At 50.2% G+C, this 23,628-nt stretch overlaps 1 protein-coding gene across 1 annotated transcript in view; it reads left to right on the forward strand.

Moving 5' to 3' along the window:
• Positions 1 to 9,519: 9,519 nt before the first annotated feature.
• LOC149430608 (sodium-dependent proline transporter-like) overlaps positions 9,520 to 23,628 on the forward strand; it is a 54,092-nt gene continuing 39,983 nt past the window's right edge. The window contains exons 1-2 of the mRNA XM_089666195.1: positions 9,520 to 9,810; positions 20,606 to 20,822. Coding sequence (XP_089522321.1) covers positions 9,721 to 9,810; positions 20,606 to 20,822 — 307 coding nt within the window. The 5' untranslated portion in view covers positions 9,520 to 9,720. The remainder of the gene's footprint in view (positions 9,811 to 20,605; positions 20,823 to 23,628) is intronic.

Here is a 23,628-nt window from a genome sequence, read left to right on the forward strand (position 1 = left end):
GCCAATGGGTCCATTCACCAGAAAACTGTACCGCAACGCACTAGCATGGGTCCCTGCGTGTTCATTGGAGTGCTCCTCAAAATGAATGTCACTGCAACACAGCAACGCATGTACACCGTCATATGTTCCCGCAACGCATGTACTGCACACTGCCGCATGTTCCCCCAACACAGCAACGCATGTACTGCACACTACCGTATGTTCCCACAACACAGCAACGCATGTACCGCACACCACCGTATGTTCCCCCAACACAGCAACGCATGTACCGCACACCACCGTATGTTCCCCCAATACAGCAACGCATGTACTGCACACCACCGTATGTTCCCACAACACAGCAACGCATGTACTGCACACCACCGTATGTTCCCCCAATACAGCAACGCATGTACTGCACACCACCGTATGTTCCCCCAATACAGCAACGCATGTACCGCACACCACCGTATGTTCCCCCAATACAGCAACGCATGTACCGCACACCACCGTATGTTCCCCCAATACAGCAACGCATGTACCGCACACCACCGTATGTTCCCCCAATACAGCAACGCATGTACCGCACACCACCGTATGTTCCCCCAATACAGCAACGCATGTACCGCACACCACCGTATGTTCCCCCAATACAGCAATGCATGTACCGCACACCACCGTATGTTCCCCCAACACAGCAACGCATGTACCGCACACCACCGTATGTTCCCACAACACAGCAACGCATGTACTGCACACCACCGTATGTTCCCGCAACACAGCAATGCATGTACTGCACACCACCGTATGTTCCCACAACACAGCAACGCATGTACTGCACACCACCGTATGTTCCCACAACACAGCAACGCATGTACCGCACACCACCGTATGTTCCCCCAATACAGCAATGCATGTACTGCACACCACCGTATGTTCCCACAACACAGCAACGCATGTACCGCACACCACCGTATGTTCCCCCAACACAGCAACGCATGTACTGCACACCACCGTATGTTCCCACAACACAGCAACGCATGTACCGCACACCACCGTATGTTCCCCCAATACAGCAATGCATGTACTGCACACCACCGTATGTTCCCACAACACAGCAACGCATGTACCGCACACCACCGTATGTTCCCACAACACAGCAATGCATGTACTGCACACCACCGTATGTTCCCCCAACACAGCAACGCATGTACTGCACACCACCGTATGTTCCCACAACACAGCAACGCATGTACCGCACACCACCGTATGTTCCCCCAATACAGCAATGCATGTACTGCACACCACCGTATGTTCCCCCAATACAGCAACGCATGTACCGCACACCACCGTATGTTCCCCCAACACAGCAACGCATGTACCGCACACCACCGTATGTTCCCCCAACACAGCAACGCATGTACCGCACACCACCGTATGTTCCCCCAACACAACAACGCATGTACTGCACACCACCGTATGTTCCCCCAACACAGCAATGCATGTATTGCACACCACCGTATGTTCCCCCAACACAGCAACGCATGTACTGCGCACTGCCGTATGTTCCCCCAATACAGCAATGCATGTACTGCACACCACCGTATGTTCCCCCAACACAGCAATGCATGTACTGCACACCACCGTATGTTCCCCCAACACAGCAATGCATGTACTGCACACTGCCGTATGTTCCCCCAACACAGCAATGCATGTACTGCACACCACCGTATGTTCCCCCAACACAGCAACGCATGTACTGCACACCACCGTATGTTCCCCCAATACAGCAACGCATGTACTGCACACCGAATGTTCCCGGTGGTGGACTTCCATACGGTACATAGAGGAGGTGGGTGTCCATACGGTACATAGAGGCGGTGGACTTCCATACGGTACATAGAGGAGGTGGACTTCCATACGGTACATAGAGGAGGTGGACTTCCATACGGTACATACAGGAGGTGGACTTCCATACGGTACATAGAGGAGGTGGACTTCCATACGGTACATAGAGGAGGTGGACTTCCATACGGTACATAGAGGAGGTGGACTTCCATACGGTACATAGAGAAGGTGGGTGTCCATACGGTACATACAGGTGGTGGACTTCCATACGGTACATACAGGTGGTGGACTTCCATACGGTACATACAGGAGGTGGACTTCCATACGGTACATAGAGGTGGTGGACTTCCATACGGTACATAGAGGAGGTGGACTTCCATACGGTACATAGAGGAGGTGGACTTCCATACGGTACATAGAGGAGGTGGACTTCCATACGGTACATAGAGGAGGTGGACTTCCATACGGTACATAGAGGAGGTGGACTTCCATACGGTACATAGAGGAGGTGGACTTCCATACGGTACATAGAGGAGGTGGACTTCCATACGGTACATAGAGGAGGTGGACTTCCATACGGTACATAGAGGAGGTGGACTTCCATACGGTACATAGAGGAGGTGGACTTCCATACGGTACATAGAGGAGGTGGACTTCCATACGGTACATAGAGGAGGTGGACTTCCATACGGTACATAGAGGAGGTGGACTTCCATACGGTACATAGAGGTGGTGGACTTCCATACGGTACATAGAGGTGGTGGACGTCCATACGGTACATAGAGGAGATGGATTTCCATACGGTACATAGAGGAGATGGATTTCCATACGGTACATAGAGGAGGTGGGTGTCCATACGGTACATAGAGGAGGTGGACTTCCATACGGTACATAGAGGCGCTGCACGTCCATACGGTACATAGAGGCGGTGGACTTCCATACGGTACATACAGGAGGTGGACTTTCATACGGTACATAGAGGAGGTGGACTTCCATACGGTACATAGAGGCGCTGGATGTCCATAAAGTACATAGAGGCGATGGACGTCCATACGGTACATAGAGGCGGTGGACTTCCATACGGTACATAGAGGTGGTGGACTTCCATACGGTACATACAGGAGGTGGACTTTCATACGGTACATAGAGGAGGTGGACTTCCATACGGTACATAGAGGCGCTGGATGTCCATAAAGTACATAGAGGCGATGGACTTCCATACGGTACATAGAGGTGGTGGACGTCCATACAGTACATACAGGTGGTGGACGTCCATACGGTACATAGAGGTGGTGGACGTCCATACAGTACATAGAGGAGATGGATTTCCATACGGTACATAGAGGAGGTGGACTTCCATTTGGTACATAGAGGAGATGGACTTCCATACGGTACATAGAGGTGGGTGTCCATACGGTACATAGAGGCGGTGGACTTCCATACGGTACATAGAGGAGGTGGGTGTCCATACGGTACATAGAGGAGGTGGACTTCCATACGGTACATAGAGGAGGTGGACTTCCATACGGTACATAGAGGTGGTGGACTTCCATACGGTACATAGAGGAGGTGGACTTCCATACGGTACATAGAGGAGGTGGACTTCCATACGGTACATAGAGAAGGTGGGTGTCCATACGGTACATAGAGGAGGTGGGTGTCCATATGGTACATAGAGGTGGTGGACTTCCATACGGTACATACAGGTGGTGGACTTCCATACGGTACATACAGGAGGTGGACTTCCATACGGTACATAGAGGTGGTGGACTTCCATACGGTACATAGAGGAGGTGGACTTCCATACGGTACATAGAGGAGGTGGACTTCCATACGGTACATACAGGAGGTGGACTTCCATACAGTACATACAGGTGGTGGACTTCCATACGGTACATAGGGGTGGTGGACTTCCATATGGTACATAGAGGAGGTGGACTTCCATACGGTACATAGAGGAGGTGGACTTCCATACGGTACATAGAGGAGGTGGACTTCCATACGGTACATAGAGGAGGTGGACGTCCATACGGTACATAGAGGTGGTGGACTTCCATACGGTACATAGAGGAGGTGGACTTCCATACGGTACATAGAGGAGGTGGACGTCCATACGGTACATAGAGGTGGTGCACTTCCATACGGTACATAGAGGTGGTGGACTTCCATACGGTACATAGATGAGGTGGACTTCCATACGGTACATAGAGGTGGTGGACTTCCATACGGTACATAGAGGAGGTGGAATTCCATACGGTACATACAGGAGGTGGACTTCCATACGGTACATAGAGGAGGTGGATTTCCATATGGTACATAGAGGAGGTGGACTTCCATACGGTACATAGAGGTGGTGGACTTCCATACGGTACATAGATGAGGTGGACTTCCATACGGTACATACAGGAGGTGGACTTCCATACGGTACATACAGGAGGTGGACTTCCATACGGTACATAGAGGAGGTGGTGGACTTCCATACGGTACATAGAGGAGGTGGTGGACTTCCATACGGTACATACAGGTGGTGGACTTCCATACGGTACATAGAGGAGGTGGTGGACTTCCATACGGTACATACAGGAGGTGGACTTCCATACGGTACATAGAGGAGGTGGTGGACGTCCATACAGTACATAGAGCTGGGTGTCCATACGGTACATAGAGGTGGTGGACTTCCATACGGTACATAGAGGCGGTGGACTTCCATACGGTACATACAGGAGGTGGACTTCCATACAGTACATACAGGTGGTGGACTTCCATACGGTACATAGGGGTGGTGGACTTCCATATGGTACATAGAGGAGGTGGACTTCCATACGGTACATAGAGGAGGTGGACTTCCATACGGTACATAGAGGAGGTGGACTTCCATACGGTACATAGAGGAGGTGGACGTCCATACGGTACATAGAGGTGGGTCTCCATACGGTACATAGAGGAGGTGGACTTCCATACGGTACATAGAGGAGGTGGACTTCCATACGGTACATACAGGAGGTGGACGTCCATACGGTACATAGAGGTGGTGGACTTCCATACGGTACATAGAGGAGGTGGACTTCCATACGGTACATAGAGGAGGTGGACTTCCATACGGTACATAGAGGAGGTGGACGTCCATACGGTACATAGAGGAGGTGGACTTCCATACTGTACATAGAGGAGGTGGACTTCCATATGGTACATAGAGGAGGTGGACTTCCATACGGTACATAGAGGTGGTGGACTTCCATACGGTACATAGAGGAGGTGGACTTCCATACGGTACATACAGGAGGTGGACTTCCATACGGTACATAGAGGTGGTGGACTTCCATACGGTACATACAGGAGGTGGAATTCCATACGTTACATACAGGAGGTGGACTTCCATACGGTACATACAGGAGGTGGACTTCCATACGGTACATAGAGGAGGTGGTGGACTTCCATACGGTACATAGAGGAGGTGGTGGACTTCCATACGGTACATACAGGTGGTGGACTTCCATACGGTACATAGAGGAGGTGGTGGACTTCCATACGGTACATACAGGAGGTGGACTTCCATACGGTACATAGAGGAGGTGGTGGACTTCCATACGGTACATACAGGTGGTGGACTTCCATACGGTACATAGAGGAGGTGGTGGACTTCCATACGGTACATACAGGTGGTTGACTTCCATACGGTACATAGAGGAGGTGGACTTCCATACGGTACATACAGGTGGTGGACTTCCATACGGTACATAAAGGAGGTGGACTTCCATACGGTACATACAGGTGGTGGACTTCCATACGGTACATAGAGGAGGTGGTGGACTTCCATACGGTACATACAGGTGGTGGACTTCCATACGGTACATAGAGGAGGTGGACTTCCATACGGTACATACAGGTGGTGGACTTCCATACGGTACATACAGGAGGTGGACTTCCATACGGTATATAGAGGTGGTGGACTTCCATACGGTACATACAGGTGGTGGACTTCCATACGGTACATAGATGAGGTGGACTTCCATACGGTACATACAGGAGGTGGACTTCCATACGGTACATACAGGAGGTGGACTTCCATACGGTACATACAGGAGGTGGACTTCCATACGGTACATAGAGGTGGTGGACTTCCATACGGTACATAGATGAGGTGGACTTCCATACGGTACATACAGGTGGTGGACTTCCATACGGTACATAGAGGAGGTGGTGGACTTCCATACGGTACATACAGGTGGTGGACTTCCATACGGTACATAGAGGAGGTGGTGGACTTCCATACGGTACATAGAGGTGGTGGACTTCCATACGGTACATAGAGGAGGTGGACTTCCATACGGTACATACAGGAGGTGGACTTCCATACGGTACATAGAGGAGGTGGTGGACTTCCATACGGTACATACAGGAGGTGGACGTCCATACGGTACATACAGGTGGTGGACTTCCATACGGTACATAGAGGAGGTGGACTTCCATACGGTACATAGAGGAGGTGGACTTCCATACGGTACATAGAGGCGGTGGACTTCCATACGGTACATAGAGGAGGTGGACTTCCATACGGTACATAGAGGAGGTGGACTTCCATACGGTACATAGAGGAGGTGGACTTCCATACGGTACATAGAGGTGGTGGGTGTCCATACGGTACATTGGGTAAATCGGATGTTACATTGTTGCTCTTTCAGTCTATGATCGGATGTTACATTGTTGTCTCTCTCAGTCTATGATCGGATGTTACATTGTTACTCTATGATCGGATGTCACATTGTTGCTCTATGATCGGATGTCACATTGTTGCTCTATGATCGGATGTTACATTGTTACTCTATGATCGGATGTCACATTGTTGCTCTATGATCGGATGTCACATTGTTGCTCTATGATCGGATGTTACAATGTTGTCTCTCAGTCTATGATCGGATGTTACATTGTTGTCTCTCTCAGTCTATGATCGGATGTTACATTGTTGCTCTATGATTGGATGTTACATTGTTACTCTATGATCGGATGTTACATTGTTACTCTATGATTGGATGTCACATTGTTGCTCTATGATCGGATGTCACATTGTTGCTCTATGATCGGATGTCACATTGTTGCTCTATGATCGGATGTTACATTGTTGCTCTATGATCGGATGTCACATTGTTGCTCTATGATCGGATGTTACATTGTTGTCTCTCTCAGTCTATGATCGGATTTCAGATTGTTGCTCTATGATCGGATGTTACATTGTTTCTCTATGATCGGATGTCACATTGTTGCTCTATGATCGGATGTCACATTATTGCTCTATGATCGGATGTTACATTGTTGCTCTATGATCGGATGTCACATTGTTGCTCTATGATCGGATGTCACATTATTGCTCTATGATCGGATGTTACATTGTTGCTCTATGATCGGATGTTACATTGTTGCTCTATGATCGGATGTTACATTGTTGCTCTATGATCGGATGTTACATTGTTGTTTGCCTGTCTATGATCGGATGTTACATTGTTGCTCTATGATCGGATGTTACATTGTTGCTCTATGATCGGATGTTACATTGTTGCTCTATGATCGGATGTCACATTGTTGCTCTATGATCGGATGTTACATTGTTGCTCTGTGATCGGATGTCACATTGTTGCTCTATGATCGGATGTTACATTGTTGTTTGCCTGTCTATGATCGGATGTTACATTGTTGCTCTATGATCGGATGTTACATTATTGTCTCTCAGTCTATGATCGGATTTCAGATTGTTGCTCTATGATCGGATGTTACATTGTTGCTCTATGATCGGATGTCACATTGTTGCTCTATGATCGGATGTTACATTGTTTCTCTATGATCGGATGTTACATTGTTTCTCTATGATCGGATATTACATTGTTTCTCTATGATCGGATGTTACATTGTTTCTCTATGATCAGATGTCACATTGTTGCTCTATGATCGGATATTACATTGTTTCTCTATGATCGGATGTTACATTGTTTCTCTATGATCAGATGTCACATTGTTTGTCTATGATCGGATGTCACATTGTTGCTCTATGATCGGATGTTACATTGTTTGTCTATGATCGGATGTCACATTATTGCTCTATGATCGGATGTTACATTGTTTCTCTATGATCGGATGTTACATTGTTTCTCTATGATCAGATGTCACATTGTTTGTCTATGATCGGATGTCACATTGTTGCTCTATGATCGGATGTTACATTGTTTGTCTATGATCGGATGTCACATTATTGCTCTATGATCGGATGTTACATTGTTTCTCTATGATCAGATGTCACATTGTTGCTCTATGATCGGATTTCAGATTGTTGCTCTATGATCGGATGTTACATTGTTACTCTATGATCGGATGTCACATTGTTGCTCTATGATCGGATGTTACATTGTTGTGTCTCTCAGTCTATGATCGGATTTCAGATTGTTGCTCTATGATCGGATGTTACATTGTTTCTCTATGATCGGATGTCACATTGTTGCTCTATGATCGGATGTCACATTGTTGCTCTATAATTGGATGTCACATTGTTGCTCTATGATCGGATGTTACATTGTTGCTCTATGATCGGATGTCACATTGTTGTCTCTCAGTCTATGATCGGATGTTACATTGTTGCTCTATGATCGGATGTCACATTGTTGCTCTATGATCGGATGTTACATTGTTGCTCTATGATCGGATGTCACATTGTTGCTCTATGATCGGATGTTACATTGTTGCTCTGTGATCGGATGTCACATTGTTGCTCTATGATCGGATGTTACATTGTTGTTTGCCTGTCTATGATCGGATGTTACATTGTTGTCTCTCTCAGTCTATGATCGGATTTCAGATTGTTGCTCTATGATCGGATGTTACATTGTTGCTCTATGATCGGATGTCACATTGTTGCTCTATGATCGGATGTCACATTGTTGCTCTATGATCGGATGTTACATTGTTGTCTCTCTCAGTCTATGATCGGATGTCACATTGTTGCTCTATGATCGGATGTTACATTGTTGCTCTATGATCGGATGTTACATTGTTGCTCTGTGATCGGATGTCACATTGTTGCTCTATTATCGGATGTCACATTGTTGCTCTATGATCGGATGTTACATTGTTACTCTATGATCGGATGTCACATTGTTGCTCTATGATCGGATGTTACATTGTTGCTCTATTATCGGATGTCACATTGTTGCTCTATGATCGGATGTCACATTGTTGCTCTATGATCGGATGTCACATTGTTGCTCTATGATCGGATGTTACATTGTTGTCTCTCTCAGTCTATGATCGGATTTCAGATTGTTGCTCTATGATCGGATGTTACATTGTTTGTCTATAATCGGATGTCACATTGTTGCTCTATGATCGGATGTCACATTGTTGCTCTATGATCGGATGTTACATTGTTACTCTATGATCGGATGTCACATTGTTGCTCTATGATTGGATGTCACATTGTTGCTCTATGATCGGATGTCACATTGTTGCTCTATGATCGGATGTTACATTGTTTCTGTCAGTCGGAAAATTTTTGGTGGATTTTCCGGATTGGTGACGTTCCAGGTAATGAATACACCCGAGGGCGGAGTCTCCTAGAATAGATTGTCCCCACCCTGAGGGCGGAGTCTCCTAGAATAGATTGGCCCTTCCCCTGGGGGAGGGACTAGTCTCTACAATCAATCACATATATGTTGTCAGGTGACCCCTCAGCTCCTCCTCTGTGAAGGCGGGACAGGTTGGGGCAGGTCCTGTCTCCATGGAGACACAGCAGGAGGGGCGGGGCTGTGCACACCTGGCCTCAGGTAAGAGCCATCTAGGAAGAGAGAGGATGTCGGCTTCCCAATCCGAGCTCCTCCCACCCATTCCAGGAAGAGTCCCGGAGACCCCCAGATGAGGCTCCCCCCCGAAGTATGGAGTGAGGGGCCCCCAGGGGCCGAAATGTCACCCAATGAGACCGCCAACGGGATATCGCCAACACAGGTGAGAGCGCAGTACAGAGAGAGAACCAATGTGATATCACCAACACAGGGGAGAGCGCAGTACAGAGAGAGAGAGACCACCAATGTGATATCACCAACACAGGGGAGAGCGCAGTACAGAGAGAGAGACCACCAATGTGATATCACCAACACAGGGGAGAGCGCAGTACAGAGAGAGAGACCACCAATGTGATATCACCAACCCAGGGGAGAGCGCAGTACAGAGAGAGACCACCAATGTGATATCACCAACACAGGTGAGAGCGCAGTACAGAGAGAGAACCAATGTGATATCACCAACACAGGGGAGAGCGCAGTACAGAGAGAGAACCAATGTGATATCACCAACACAGGGGAGAGCGCAGTACAGAGAGAGAGACCACCAATGTGATATCACCAACACAGGGGAGAGCGCAGTACAGAGAGAGAGACCACCAATGTGATATCACCAACACAGGGGAGAGCGCAGTACAGAGAGAGAGAGAGAGACCACCAATGTGATATCACCAACACAGGGGAGAGCGCAGTACAGAGAGAGACCACCAATGTGATATCACCAACACAGGGGAGAGCGCAGTACAGAGAGAGAGAGAGAGACCACCAATGTGATATCACCAACACAGGGGAGAGCGCAGTACAGAGAGAGACCACCAATGTGATATCACCAACACAGGGGAGAGCGCAGTACAGAGAGAGAACCAATGTGATATCACCAACACAGGGGAGAGCGCAGTACAGAGAGAGAGACCACCAATGTGATATCACCAACACAGGGGAGAGCGCAGTACTGAGAGAGACCACCAATGTGATATCACCAACACAGGGGAGAGCGCAGTACAGAGAGAGAGACCACCAATGTGATATCACCAACACAGGGGAGAGCGCAGTACAGAGAGAGACCACCAATGTGATATCACCAACACAGGGGAGAGCGCAGTACAGAGAGAGAGACCACCAATGTGATATCACCAACACAGGGGAGAGCGCAGTACAGAGAGAGACCACCAATGTGATATCACCAACACAGGGGAGAGCTCAGTACAGAGAGAGACCACCAATGTGATATCACCAACACAGGGGAGAGCGCAGTACAGAGAGAGAGACCACCAATGTGATATCACCAACACAGGGGAGAGCGCAGTACTGAGAGAGACCACCAATGTGATATCACCAACACAGGGGAGAGCGCAGTACAGAGAGAGAGAGACCACCAATGTGATATCACCAACACAGGGGAGAGCGCAGTACAGAGAGAGAGAGACCACCAATGTGATATCACCAACACAGGGGAGAGCGCAGTACAGAGAGAGAGACCACCAATGTGATATCACCAACACAGGGGAGAGCGCAGTACAGAGACAGACCACCAATGTGATATCACCAACACAGGGGAGAGCGCAGTACAGAGAGAGAGAGACCACCAATGTGATATCACCAACACAGGGGAGAGCGCAGTACAGAGACAGACCACCAATGTGATATCACCAACACAGGGGAGAGCGCAGTACAGAGAGAGACCACCAATGTGATATCACCAACACAGGGGAGAGCGCAGTACAGAGAGAGAGACCACCAATGTGATATCACCAACACAGGGGAGAGCGCAGTACAGAGAGAGACCACCAATGTGATATCACCAACACAGGGGAGAGTGCAGTACAGAGAGAGAGAGACCACCAATGTGATATCACCAACACAGGGGAGAGCGCAGTACAGAGACAGACCACCAATGTGATATCACCAACACAGGGGAGAGCGCAGTACAGAGAGAGACCACCAATGTGATATCACCAACACAGGGGAGAGCGCAGTACAGAGAGAGACCACCAATGTGATATCACCAACACAGGGGAGAGCGCAGTACAGAGAGAGAACCAATGTGATATCACCAACACAGGGGAGAGCGCAGTACAGAGAGAGAGAGACCACCAATGTGATATCACCAACACAGGGGAGAGCGCAGTACTGAGAGAGAGAGACCACCAATGTGATATCACCAACACAGGGGAGAGCGCAGTACAGAGAGAGAACCAATGTGATATCACCAACACAGGGGAGAGCGCAGTACAGAGAGAGAGACCACCAATGTGATATCACCAACACAGGGGAGAGCGCAGTACAGAGAGAGAGACCACCAATGTGATATCACCAACACAGGGGAGAGCGCAGTACAGAGAGAGAGACCACCAATGTGATATCACCAACACAGGGGAGAGCGCAGTACTGAGAGAGACCACCAATGTGATATCACCAACACAGGGGAGAGTACAGTACAGAGAGAGAGACCACCAATGTGATATCACCAACACAGGGGAGAGCGCAGTACAGAGAGAGACCACCAATGTGATATCACCAACACAGGGGAGAGCGCAGTACTGAGAGAGACCACCAATGTGATATCACCAACACAGGGGAGAGCGCAGTACAGAGAGAGAGAGACCACCAATGTGATATCACCAACACAGGGGAGAGCGCAGTACAGAGAGAGAGAGACCACCAATGTGATATCACCAACACAGGGGAGAGCGCAGTACAGAGAGAGAACCAATGTGATATCACCAACACAGTGGAGAGCACAGTACAGAGAGAGAGACCACCAATGTGATATCACCAACACAGGGGAGAGCGCAGTACAGAGAGAGAGACCACCAATGTGATATCACCAACACAGGGGAGAGCGCAGTACAGAGAGAGAGACCACCAATGTGATATCACCAACACAGGGGAGAGCGCAGTACAGAGAGAGAGAGAGACCACCAATGTGATATCACCAACACAGGGGAGAGCGCAGTACACAGAGAGAGACCACCAATGTGATATCACCAACACAGGGGAGAGCGCAGTACAGAGAGAGAGAGAGACCACCAATGTGATATCACCAACACAGGGGAGAGCGCAGTACTGAGAGAGAGAGAGACCACCAATGTGATATCACCAACACAGGGGAGAGCGCAGTACAGAGAGAGACCACCAATGTGATATCACCAACACGGGGGAGAGCGCAGTACAGAGAGAGAGACCACCAATGTGATATCACCAACACAGGGGAGAGTCTAGTACAGAGAGAGAGAGAACCAATGTGATATCACCAACACAGGGGAGAGCGCAGTACAGAGAGAGAGACCACCAATGTGATATCGCCAACACAGGTGAGAGCGCAGTACAGAGAGAGACCACCAATGTGATATCACCAACACAGGGGAGAGCGCAGTACAGAGAGACCACCAATGTGATATCACCAACACAGGGGAGAGCGCAGTACAGAGAGAGAGACCACCAATGTGATATCACCAACACAGGGGAGAGCGCAGTACAGAGAGAGAGAGACCACCAATGTGATATCACCAACACAGGGGAGAGCGCAGTACAGAGAGAGAGACCACCAATGTGATATCACCAACACAGGGGAGAGCGCAGTACTGAGAGAGAGAGAGACCACCAATGTGATATCACCAACACAGGTGAGAGCGCAGTACAGAGAGAGACCACCAATGTGATATCACCAACACAGGGGAGAGCGCAGTACAGAGAGAGACCACCAATGTGATATCACCAACACAGGGGAGAGCGCAGTACAGAGAGAGAGAGACCACCAATGTGATATCACCAACACAGGGGAGAGCGCAGTACAGAGAGAGAGAGACCACCAATGTGATATCACCAACACAGGGGAGAGCGCAGTACAGAGAGAGAGAGACCACCAATGTGATATCACCAACACAGGGGAGAGCGCAGTACAGAGAGAGACCACCAATGTGATATCACCAACACAGGGGAGAGCGCAGTACAGAGAGAGAGAACCAATGTGATATCACCAACACAGGGGAGAGTGCAGTACTGAGAGAGAGAGACCACCAATGTGATATCACCAACACAGGGGAGAGCGCAGTACAGAGAGAGAGAGACCACCAATGTGATATCACCAACACAGGGGAGAGCGCAGTACAGAGAGAGAACCAATGTGATATCACCAACACAGGGGAGAGCGCAGTACAGAGAGAGACCACCAATGTGATATCACCAACACAGGGGAGAGCGCAGTACAGAGAGAGACCACCAATGTGATATCACCAACACAGGGGAGAGCGCAGTACAGAGAGAGACCACCAATGTGATATCACCAACACAGGGGAGAGCGCAGTACAGAGAGAGACCACCAATGTGATATCACCAACACAGGGGAGAGCGCAGTACTGAGAGAGAGAACCAATGTGATATCAGCAACACAGGGGAGAGCGCAGTACAGAGAGAGACCACCAATGTGATATCACCAACACAGGGGAGAGCGCAGTACAGAGAGAGACCACCAATGTGATATCACCAACACAGGGGAGAGCGCAGTACTGAGAGAGAGAACCAATGTGATATCACCAACACAGGGGAGAGCGCAGTACAGAGAGACCACCAATGTGATATCACCAACACAGGGGAGAGCGCAGTACAGAGAGACCACCAATGTGATATCACCAACACAGGGGAGAGCGCAGTACAGAGAGAGAGAGACCACCAATGTGATATCACCAACACAGGGGAGAGCGCAGTACAGAGAGAGACCACCAATGTGATATCACCAACACAGGGGAGAGCGCAGTACAGAGAGAGAGAGACCACCAATGTGATATCACCAACACAGGGGAGAGCGCAGTACTGAGAGAGAGACCACCAATGTGATATCACCAACACAGGGGAGAGCGCAGTACAGAGAGAGAGAGACCACCAATGTGATATCACCAACACAGGGGAGAGCGCAGTACAGAGAGAGAGACCACCAATGTGATATCACCAACACAGGGGAGAGCGCAGTACAGAGACAGACCACCAATGTGATATCACCAACACAGGGGAGAGCGCAGTACAGAGAGAGAGAGACCACCAATGTGATATCACCAACACAGGGGAGAGCGCAGTACAGAGACAGACCACCAATGTGATATCACCAACACAGGGGAGAGCGCAGTACAGAGAGAGAGACCACCAATGTGATATCACCAACACAGGGGAGAGCGCAGTACAGAGACAGACCACCAATGTGATATCACCAACACAGGGGAGAGCGCAGTACAGAGACAGACCACCAATGTGATATCACCAACACAGGGGAGAGCGCAGTACAGAGAAAGAGAGAGACCACCAATGTGATATCACCAACACAGGGGAGAGCGCAGTACTGAGAGAGAGAGAACCAATGTGATATCACCAACACAGGGGAGAGCGCAGTACAGAGAGAGAACCAATGTGATATCACCAACACAGGGGAGAGCGCAGTACAGAGAGAGAGAGAACCAATGTGATATCACCAACACAGGGGAGAGCGCAGTACTGAGAGAGAGAGACCACCAATGTGATATCACCAACACAGGGGAGAGCGCAGTACAGAGAGAGAACCAATGTGATATCACCAACACAGGGGAGAGCGCAGTACAGAGAGAGAGACCACCAATGTGATATCACCAACACAGGGGAGAGCGCAGTACTGAGAGAGAGAGACCACCAATGTGATATCACCAACACAGGGGAGAGCGCAGTACAGAGAGAGAACCAATGTGATATCACCAACACAGGGGAGAGCGCAGTACAGAGAGAGAGACCACCAATGTGATATCACCAACACAGGGGAGAGCGCAGTACAGAGAGAGAGACCACCAATGTGATATCACCAACACAGGGGAGAGCGCAGTACAGAGAGAGAGACCACCAATGTGATATCACCAACACAGGGGAGAGCGCAGTACTGAGAGAGACCACCAATGTGATATCACCAACACAGGGGAGAGTACAGTACAGAGAGAGAGACCACCAATGTGATATCACCAACACAGGGGAGAGCGCAGTACAGAGAGAGACCACCAATGTGATATCACCAACACAGGGGAGAGCGCAGTACTGAGAGAGACCACCAATGTGATATCACCAACACAGGGGAGAGCGCAGTACAGAGAGAGAGAGACCACCAATGTGATATCACCAACACAGGGGAGAGCGCAGTACAGAGAGAGAGAGACCACCAATGTGATATCACCAACACAGGGGAGAGCGCAGTACAGAGAGAGAACCAATGTGATATCACCAACACAGTGGAGAGCACAGTACAGAGAGAGAGACCACCAATGTGATATCACCAACACAGGGGAGAGCGCAGTACAGAGAGAGAGACCACCAATGTGATATCACCAACACAGGGGAGAGCGCAGTACAGAGAGAGAGACCACCAATGTGATATCACCAACACAGGGGAGAGCGCAGTACAGAGAGAGAGAGAGACCACCAATGTGATATCACCAACACAGGGGAGAGCGCAGTACAGAGAGAGAACCAATGTGATATCACCAACACAGGGGAGAGCGCAGTACAGAGAGAGAGACCACCAATGTGATATCACCAACACAGGGGAGAGCGCAGTACAGAGAGAGAGAGAGACCACCAATGTGATATCACCAACACAGGGGAGAGCGCAGTACACAGAGAGAGACCACCAATGTGATATCACCAACACAGGGGAGAGCGCAGTACAGAGAGAGAGAGAGACCACCAATGTGATATCACCAACACAGGGGAGAGCGCAGTACTGAGAGAGAGAGAGACCACCAATGTGATATCACCAACACAGGGGAGAGCGCAGTACAGAGAGAGACCACCAATGTGATATCACCAACACGGGGGAGAGCGCAGTACAGAGAGAGAGACCACCAATGTGATATCACCAACACAGGGGAGAGTCTAGTACAGAGAGAGAGAGAACCAATGTGATATCACCAACACAGGGGAGAGCGCAGTACAGAGAGAGAGACCACCAATGTGATATCGCCAACACAGGTGAGAGCGCAGTACAGAGAGAGACCACCAATGTGATATCACCAACACAGGGGAGAGCGCAGTACAGAGAGACCACCAATGTGATATCACCAACACAGGGGAGAGCGCAGTACAGAGAGAGAGACCACCAATGTGATATCACCAACACAGGGGAGAGCGCAGTACAGAGAGAGAGAGACCACCAATGTGATATCACCAACACAGGGGAGAGCGCAGTACAGAGAGAGAGACCACCAATGTGATATCACCAACACAGGGGAGAGCGCAGTACTGAGAGAGAGAGAGACCACCAATGTGATATCACCAACACAGGTGAGAGCGCAGTACAGAGAGAGACCACCAATGTGATATCACCAACACAGGGGAGAGCGCAGTACAGAGAGAGACCACCAATGTGATATCACCAACACAGGGGAGAGCGCAGTACAGAGAGAGAGAGACCACCAATGTGATATCACCAACACAGGGGAGAGCGCAGTACAGAGAGAGAGAGACCACCAATGTGATATCACCAACACAGGGGAGAGCGCAGTACAGAGAGAGAGAGACCACCAATGTGATATCACCAACACAGGGGAGAGCGCAGTACAGAGAGAGACCACCAATGTGATATCACCAACACAGGGGAGAGCGCAGTACAGAGAGAGAGAACCAATGTGATATCACCAACACAGGGGAGAGTGCAGTACTGAGAGAGAGAGACCACCAATGTGATATCACCAACACAGGGGAGAGCGCAGTACAGAGAGAGAGAGACCACCAATGTGATATCACCAACACAGGGGAGAGCGCAGTACAGAGAGAGAACCAATGTGATATCACCAACACAGGGGAGAGCGCAGTACAGAGAGAGACCACCAATGTGATATCACCAACACAGGGGAGAGCGCAGTACAGAGAGAGACCACCAATGTGATATCACCAACACAGGGGAGAGCGCAGTACAGAGAGAGACCACCAATGTGATATCACCAACACAGGGGAGAGCGCAGTACAGAGAGAGACCACCAATGTGATATCACCAACACAGGGGAGAGCGCAGTACTGAGAGAGAGAACCAATGTGATATCAGCAACACAGGGGAGAGCGCAGTACAGAGAGAGACCACCAATGTGATATCACCAACACAGGGGAGAGCGCAGTACAGAGAGAGACCACCAATGTGATATCACCAACACAGGGGAGAGCGCAGTACTGAGAGAGAGAACCAATGTGATATCACCAACACAGGGGAGAGCGCAGTACAGAGAGACCACCAATGTGATATCACCAACACAGGGGAGAGCGCAGTACAGAGAGACCACCAATGTGATATCACCAACACAGGGGAGAGCGCAGTACAGAGAGAGAGAGACCACCAATGTGATATCACCAACACAGGGGAGAGCGCAGTACAGAGAGAGACCACCAATGTGATATCACCAACACAGGGGAGAGCGCAGTACAGAGAGAGAGAGACCACCAATGTGATATCACCAACACAGGGGAGAGCGCAGTACTGAGAGAGAGACCACCAATGTGATATCACCAACACAGGGGAGAGCGCAGTACAGAGAGAGAGAGACCACCAATGTGATATCACCAACACAGGGGAGAGCGCAGTACAGAGAGAGAGACCACCAATGTGATATCACCAACACAGGGGAGAGCGCAGTACAGAGACAGACCACCAATGTGATATCACCAACACAGGGGAGAGCGCAGTACAGAGAGAGAGAGACCACCAATGTGATATCACCAACACAGGGGAGAGCGCAGTACAGAGACAGACCACCAATGTGATATCACCAACACAGGGGAGAGCGCAGTACAGAGAGAGAGACCACCAATGTGATATCACCAACACAGGGGAGAGCGCAGTACAGAGACAGACCACCAATGTGATATCACCAACACAGGGGAGAGCGCAGTACAGAGACAGACCACCAATGTGATATCACCAACACAGGGGAGAGCGCAGTACAGAGAAAGAGAGAGACCACCAATGTGATATCACCAACACAGGGGAGAGCGCAGTACAGAGAGAGAGAGAACCAATGTGATATCACCAACACAGGGGAGAGCGCAGTACAGAGAGAGAACCAATGTGATATCACCAACACAGGGGAGAGCGCAGTACAGAGAGACCACCAATGTGATATCACCAACCCAGGGGAGAGCGCAGTACAGAGAGAGAGAGACCACCAATGTGATATCACCAACACAGGGGAGAGTGCAGTACAGAGAGACCACCAATGTGATATCACCAACACAGGGGAGAGCGCAGTACAGAGAGAGAGACCACCAATGTGATATCACCAACACGGGAGAGCGCAGTACAGAGAGAGAGACCACCAATGTGATATCACCAACACAGGGGAGAGCGCAGTACAGAGAGAGAGAGAGAGACCACCAATGTGATATCACCAACACAGGGGAGAGCGCAGTACAGAGAGAGAACCAATGTGATATCACCAACACAGGGGAGAGCGCAGTACAGAGAGAGAGACCACCAATGTGATATCACCAACACAGGGGAGAGCGCAGTACAGAGAGAGAGACCACCAATGTGATATCACCAACACAGGGGAGAGCGCAGTACAGAGAGAGAGACCACCAATGTGATATCACCAACACAGGGGAGAGCGCAGTACAGAGAGAGAGACCACCAATGTGATATCACCAACACAGGGGAGAGCGCAGTACAGAGAGAGAGACCACCAATGTGATATCACCAACACAGGGGAGAGCGCAGTACTGAGAGAGAGAGAGACCACCAATGTGATATCACCAACACAGGGGAGAGCGCAGTACAGAGAGAGACCACCAATGTGATATCACCAACACGGGGGAGAGCGCAGTACAGAGAGAGAGACCACCAATGTGATATCACCAACACAGGGGAGAGTCTAGTACAGAGAGAGAGAGAACCAATGTGATATCACCAACACAGGGGAGAGCGCAGTACAGAGAGAGAGACCACCAATGTGATATCGCCAACACAGGTGAGAGCGCAGTACAGAGAGAGACCACCAATGTGATATCACCAACACAGGGGAGAGCGCAGTACAGAGAGACCACCAATGTGATATCACCAACACAGGGGAGAGCGCAGTACAGAGAGAGAGACCACCAATGTGATATCACCAACACAGGGGAGAGCGCAGTACAGAGAGAGAGAGACCACCAATGTGATATCACCAACACAGGGGAGAGCGCAGTACAGAGAGAGAGACCACCAATGTGATATCACCAACACAGGGGAGAGCGCAGTACTGAGAGAGAGAGAGACCACCAATGTGATATCACCAACACAGGTGAGAGCGCAGTACAGAGAGAGACCACCAATGTGATATCACCAACACAGGGGAGAGCGCAGTACAGAGAGAGACCACCAATGTGATATCACCAACACAGGAGAGAGCGCAGTACTGAGAGAGAGAGACCACCAATGTGATATCACCAACACAGGAGAGAGCGCAGTACTGAGAGAGAGAGACCACCAATGTGATATCACCAACACAGGGGAGAGCGCAGTACAGAGAGAGACCACCAATGTGATATCACCAACACAGGGGAGAGCGCAGTACAGAGAGACCACCAATGTGATATCACCAACACAGGGGAGAGAGCAGTACAGAGAGAGAGAGACCACCAATGTGATATCACCAACACAGGGGAGAGCGCAGTACAGAGAGAGACCACCAATGTGATATCACCAACACAGGGGAGAGCGCAGTACAGAGAGAGAGACTGGGGAGGAAAGCCTTGGATGATGCTGGGTGTCGTCCAGCCAGGAAATAAGGCGGAGCTATAATGAAGGAAAGGGGTGGGGTCAGGGACAGTCAGGCTGGGGAGGAAAGGGTTTGATGATGCTGGTTGTTCTCCAGCCAGGAAATGAGGCAGAGCTCTGATGCAGGAAAGGGGTGGGGCCAGTCAGGCTGGGGAGGGAAGGGTTGGATGATGTTGGGCGTCCATATAATGAAGTGTTTTCTCTCTCTCAGGGAACATCACCGGCTCTGGGACCCAACTTCCATCCCAACGCCAGCCTCCCTCCGCCATCATCGCCCCCTGAGTCCGGGCCCCTCCCTCCACCTGCAGGCTCCGCCCCCCGGGAGACCTGGGGAGGGAAGTATGAGTTCCTGCTGTCCTGCATCGGGTACTGCGTGGGATTGGGCAATGTGTGGAGGTTCCCGTACCTCTGCTACCGGAACGGGGGAGGTGAGTGCTGGGGGGGGGGACACAGAGAATGATTGTGGACTCAGAAAATGGGAGTCATTCCTGGGGGAGGGACGTGAGGAGTCCGCGCAGAGTTTGTCTTTTCCTCCCCCCCCCCTTCCATCTCTGTGCTGCCACTTCCTGCCTCCCTGATGGTGACACCAGAGGGCCCTATGTGTCATGTGTGGTCACCTCCATGGGGAGGACAATCCAGCGTTGTCACCTTACAACAGGAAGTGCCTGCAGATGGATCTCCATGGCGGGATCACCGGGAGGAGTTCATGGCGTGAGCACGATGACGTGTGGAGACATGTCACCCCCATATACCATGTCCCCACTGACACCACCAACGGGGGAAGGGAGCTCCACATCCTCACCGCTTTGACCGTAAAGAACCCGATAGACCCCGCCCCCCGTCTTCAGCTCCTCCCACCTCCTGTCTTCAACTCCTCCCACCTCCTGTCTTCAGCTCCTCTCACATATACCATGTCCCCACTGACACCACCAACAGGGGAAGGGAGCTCCACATCCTCACAGCTCTAACCGTAAAGAATCCTCTACACAGCTGAGGATTCACCTGATAGACCCCGCCCCCTGTCCTCAGCTCCTCCCACCTCCCCTCTGTCCTCAGCTCCTCCCACCTCCCCTCTGTCCTCAGCTCCTCCCACCTCCCCTCTGTCCTCAGTTCCTCCCACCGCCTTTTCTTCAGCTCCTCCCCTCTGTCCTCAGCTCCTTCCACCTCCCGTCTGTCCTCAGCTCCTCCCACCCACCTCCTGTCCTCAGCTCCTCCCACCTCCCCTCTGTCCTCAGCTCCTCCCACCACCTTGTCTTCAGCTCCTCCCCTCTGTCCTCAGCTTCTCCCAGCACCTTGTCTTCAGCTCCTCCCCTCTGTCCTCAGCTCCTCCCACCTCCTGTCCTCAGCTCCTCCCACCTCCCCTCTGTCCTCAGCTCCTCCAACCTCCTGTCCTCAGGTTCACTCACATATACCATGTCCTCGCTGAAACCACCAACGGGGGAAGGAAGGTCCACATCCTCACCGCTCTGACCATAAAGAACCCTCTACACAGCTGTGGATTCACCCGATAGACCCCGCCCCCTGTCAGCTCCTCCCACCTCCCCTCTGTCCTCAGCTTCTCCCACCTCCCCCCTGTCCTCAGCTTCTCCCACCTCCCCCCCCCCGTCCTCAGCTCCTCCGTCTTCCGTGACTGAGCTCCTCTGTTTTGGAGGACAGAGATCCTCCAGCCCTCCCATAGTTGAACTCCTCCGTCCCCCATCGGGGGTCAGTATACTTACAGTGCAGGAAATGCGTATTTGCCCCCCTCTGATGCTGAATGTTCGCCCCTCACACAGAAACGATCGGTCTAACAATGGAATGTTCGCCCCTCACACAGAAACGATCGGTCTAACAATGGAATGTTCGCCCCTCACACAGAAATGATCGGTCTAACAATGGAATGTTCGCCCCTCACACAGAAACGATCGGTCTAACAATGGAATGTTCGCCCCTCACACAGAAATGATCGGTCTAACAATGGAATGCTCGCCCCTCACACAGAAATGATCGGTCTAACAATGGAATGTTCGCCCCTCACACAGAAATGATCGGTCTAACAATGGAATGTTCGCCCCTCACACAGAAATGATCGGTCTAACAATGGAATGTTCGCCCCTCACACAGAAATGATTGGTCTAACAATGGAATGTTCGCCCCTCACACAGAAACGATCGGTCTAACAATGGAATGTTCGCCCCTCACACAGAAATGATCGGTCTAACAATGGAATGTTCGCCCCTCACACAGAAATGATCGGTCTAACAATGGAATGTTCTCTCCTCACACAGAAACGATCGGTCTAACAATGGAATGTTCACCCGTCACACAGAAACGATCGGTCTAACAATGGAATGTTCTCCCCTCACACAGAAATGATCGGTCTAACAATGGAATGTTTGCCCCTCACACAGAAATGATCGGTCTAACAATGGAATGTTCGCCCCTCACACAGAAATGATCGGTCTAACAATGGAATGTTTGTCCCTCACACAGAAACGATCGGTCTAACAATGGAATGTTCGCCCCTCACACAGAAATGATCGGTCTAACAATGGAATGTTCGCCCCTCACACAGAAATGATCGGTCTAACAATGGAATGTTCGCCCCTCACACAGAAATGATCGGTCTAACAATGGAATGTTCGGTGTAACACTGAGAGACAGAATACAACAACAAATTCAGCAGAAATGCGTCTAACAAATGATGACGGATCTGCATGTTCATGAGGGAAAGAAGGATTTGATCCCCTATCATTCAGCAGGATTTCTGGCTCCCAGGTGTCTCTCATACAGGTAACAAGCTGAGATTAGAAGCAGTCTCTTAAAGGGAGTGCTGCTAATCTCATTGTGTTACCTGTATAAAAGACACCTGTCCACAGGAGCCATCAAACCATCAGATTCCAAACTCTCCACCATGGCAAAGACCAAAGAGCTGTCCAAGGAGGTCAGGGACAAGATGGTAGACCTACACAAGGCTGGACTGGGCTACCAAACTATGGCCAAGCAGCTTGGTGAGAAGGTGACAACAGTTGGTGCAATCATTCACAAATGGAAGAAACACAAAACAAGTGTCAGTCTCCCTAGGTCTGGTGCACCATGCAAGATCTCACCTCGTGGAGTGTCAATGATCATGAGAACAGTGAGGAATCATCCCAGAACTACACGTGAGGATCTTGTCAATGATCTCCAGGCAGCTGGGACCACAGTCACCAAGAAAACAATTGGTAACACACTACGCCGACAAGGACTGAAATC

The sequence above is a fragment of the Staurois parvus genome, unplaced genomic scaffold (assembly GCF_062004578.1).
Source record: "Staurois parvus isolate SC_StPar_1 unplaced genomic scaffold, SC_StPar_1.0 ptg002597l, whole genome shotgun sequence".
Taxonomy (NCBI): domain Eukaryota; kingdom Metazoa; phylum Chordata; class Amphibia; order Anura; family Ranidae; genus Staurois; species Staurois parvus.